We start from the raw sequence: 2,149 nt of genomic DNA on the forward strand, positions 1-2,149 counted from the left end.
GAGGGAGGGGGAGGGAGGGAGGAACAGGCGGCGTTTACTCACTTCTGGACACCCGCACCAGCTCTGCAACACTGAAGACTCCTGATTTGATGAAACTGTCCTCCAGGTAGACTGCGGAGACAGAAGACAGGGGGACATCGGTTTAACACATCGGGCATGTTTTCTGCGCCGACCGAAGCGCGGAAACCAGGAACCTCTGGATGTTTCAGCAAAAAATAAGCCTCAACCTTGGATTTAAACGCTTACTGTCTGGATGCTGACTCAGCATTCTCTCTGTCGTTTCCCTGCTTTTTTTTTTATTTTGTCTCCTTGGGTTTACTTTCAGCCTGTTTCTGCACACTTTGTGTTTTTTTTTTTATTTTATTTTAGCCATCCTCATATCAAAACGTTCAGCTCCTTTTCAGCAACTATTTTCAGAACTGAACTTCTTTCACCCACAGAAATCCGCCGACATCTCTTCAGTTCCTTCAAAAACATTTCGTCTTTCTGTCTTCTTCTGCTACGTTTAGTCTGAAGCCACCGTTCTGCTACTTACACCTAGCCTTTCAGCCAACCTTTAGCTACTTTTAGCTTTCAGCTGCTGCTCTTTGACCGTGAACGACTCACGTTAAGCTTCTTCAGCAGATTTCCGCACTCATATCGCATTTTCACAAGAAACAAAATCAATTTCTTAAATACATCTTTAGCTAGAGCAGCGCTAAAGATGTTTTAAAATTGTTCTTTTATTTCATTTATTGAAATATATTTATGTTTAGGACACAAACCAAGTACAGTTCATTGCAATTTCTTTTTAAAATTGCAAGGGGAAACTCATCTTTTTCTTGTCTGACAGAGTTTAGATGTGAATTGTTGAGCTGAAAATGGGTGCAATACGTCTTTAAAAGAGAGAATTAAATATCCTCAGTCCAAAATCCAGGTGTGTTTTTGTTTTAGATTGCCAGAGACAGAGAGGAGGAACAACGACTGTAACCCGGTGTCATTTGGAAGCATTAAAAATCGGCTCGATTTCAGTAACTCTGTGCCTCAGTTCAGAATCAGCAGGTTTAGAAAAATCGGCGCTCGGAATCGGCCCCCCCACCGAGAAGAGCAATCGGTGCACCTCTGCTTCAAGCCTCTCATCTCTGTGAGGGATGTTCCTCACTGGTGTCGTTTACAGCGGCGCTGTCACGTCCAGAATATAAAACTGATTCTTTTTAATAAAAAAAAAAACATTTGTTTGTCGCCGCCTGGCCGACCCGCGAGGGGCCCCCGAAGGGTCCCAGCCCAGACGAGCGCCTGACACCCAACCGGCCTTTGATTCCCGACCCGAAGGGCGCCGAAGGACGGGAGGGGCGTCTGCGAAACGCCGAGCTTAGCCGGGGCGCTGCTGCTGCTGCCGCGGCCGCGGCCGAGGGGCCTCCCGGGGTTTCCCAAGGCCTCCCGGGGGCCTGAGTCACCGCCTGAGTCACGCATTTTCCTTGGCAGGGGCATCAGCAGAACCTGCTCCTAACGTAGGAAGCTAATTACGCCTCTCGAACATTCCAAGCTCCGTGACGACAGAGCGCCGGGCGAGACGGCGAGCTGAGCTGCGACACTTTCGCTGCACACCTGAAACGTTTCCTCAGCCTCGGCCGAGACGCTCCCGTCAATTACTGCGGCCGGTTCAATAATAACATAAATAATAATAATAAACCAACGAAACCTGACAGCGGGCTCGTGTCTGGGCTAGTACGGGCTGCGGACGTAAAAAAACAAAAAAAAAAAAAGGGGGGCTCTGCTGCTTCGGAGCTGCCGGCGCTGGCGGGGAACAATGCGGCGATGACAGGAGGAAGGAGGGAGGATGGCCGCTGCTCTACATACCTGGAAGAGGGTTTTTGCCTGGCTCATTGTTACTTGGACTTCCTGACTGCTGTGAGTCTGCGAACACACAGAGAGAGAGGGGCGGTTACAGTGCAGGAACACACTTAAAGCACAAGCACACAAGTTTGAAACCTAAATGAATCGACGTCAACTTCTTCTTTTTTTTGGGTTCCTATCTGCTGCTCCAGATAAACGAGAGCGCCGTGTTTGAACAGGATTATTGTTAATGGGAGAGCAAACCCGGGAGAACGCTCCGGGTCTGACACAGAATAACCTGAGAGGTTCCTCCAGCGCCACAAAAAAAAAAAAA

At 48.6% G+C, this 2,149-nt stretch overlaps 1 protein-coding gene across 8 annotated transcripts in view; it reads right to left on the reverse strand.

Annotated features, from left to right (window-relative positions):
- LOC108234872 (nuclear factor 1 B-type) overlaps positions 1-2,149 on the reverse strand; it is a 69,671-nt gene that overhangs the window by 24,651 nt on the left and 42,871 nt on the right. For 6 of the 8 annotated variants that reach the window (XM_017414464.3, XM_037976339.1, XM_037976337.1 and 3 more), the window contains 2 exons: positions 1,840-1,896; positions 43-111 (listed from right to left, as the gene is read on the reverse strand). In XM_017414464.3, coding sequence (XP_017269953.1) covers positions 43-111; positions 1,840-1,896 — 126 coding nt within the window. The remainder of the gene's footprint in view (positions 1-42; positions 112-1,839; positions 1,897-2,149) is intronic. The other 2 variants (XM_017414465.3, XM_037976338.1) reach the window with 1 other exon arrangement.

The sequence above is a fragment of the Kryptolebias marmoratus genome, linkage group LG7 (assembly GCF_001649575.2).
Source record: "Kryptolebias marmoratus isolate JLee-2015 linkage group LG7, ASM164957v2, whole genome shotgun sequence".
Lineage (NCBI taxonomy): Eukaryota > Metazoa > Chordata > Actinopteri > Cyprinodontiformes > Rivulidae > Kryptolebias > Kryptolebias marmoratus.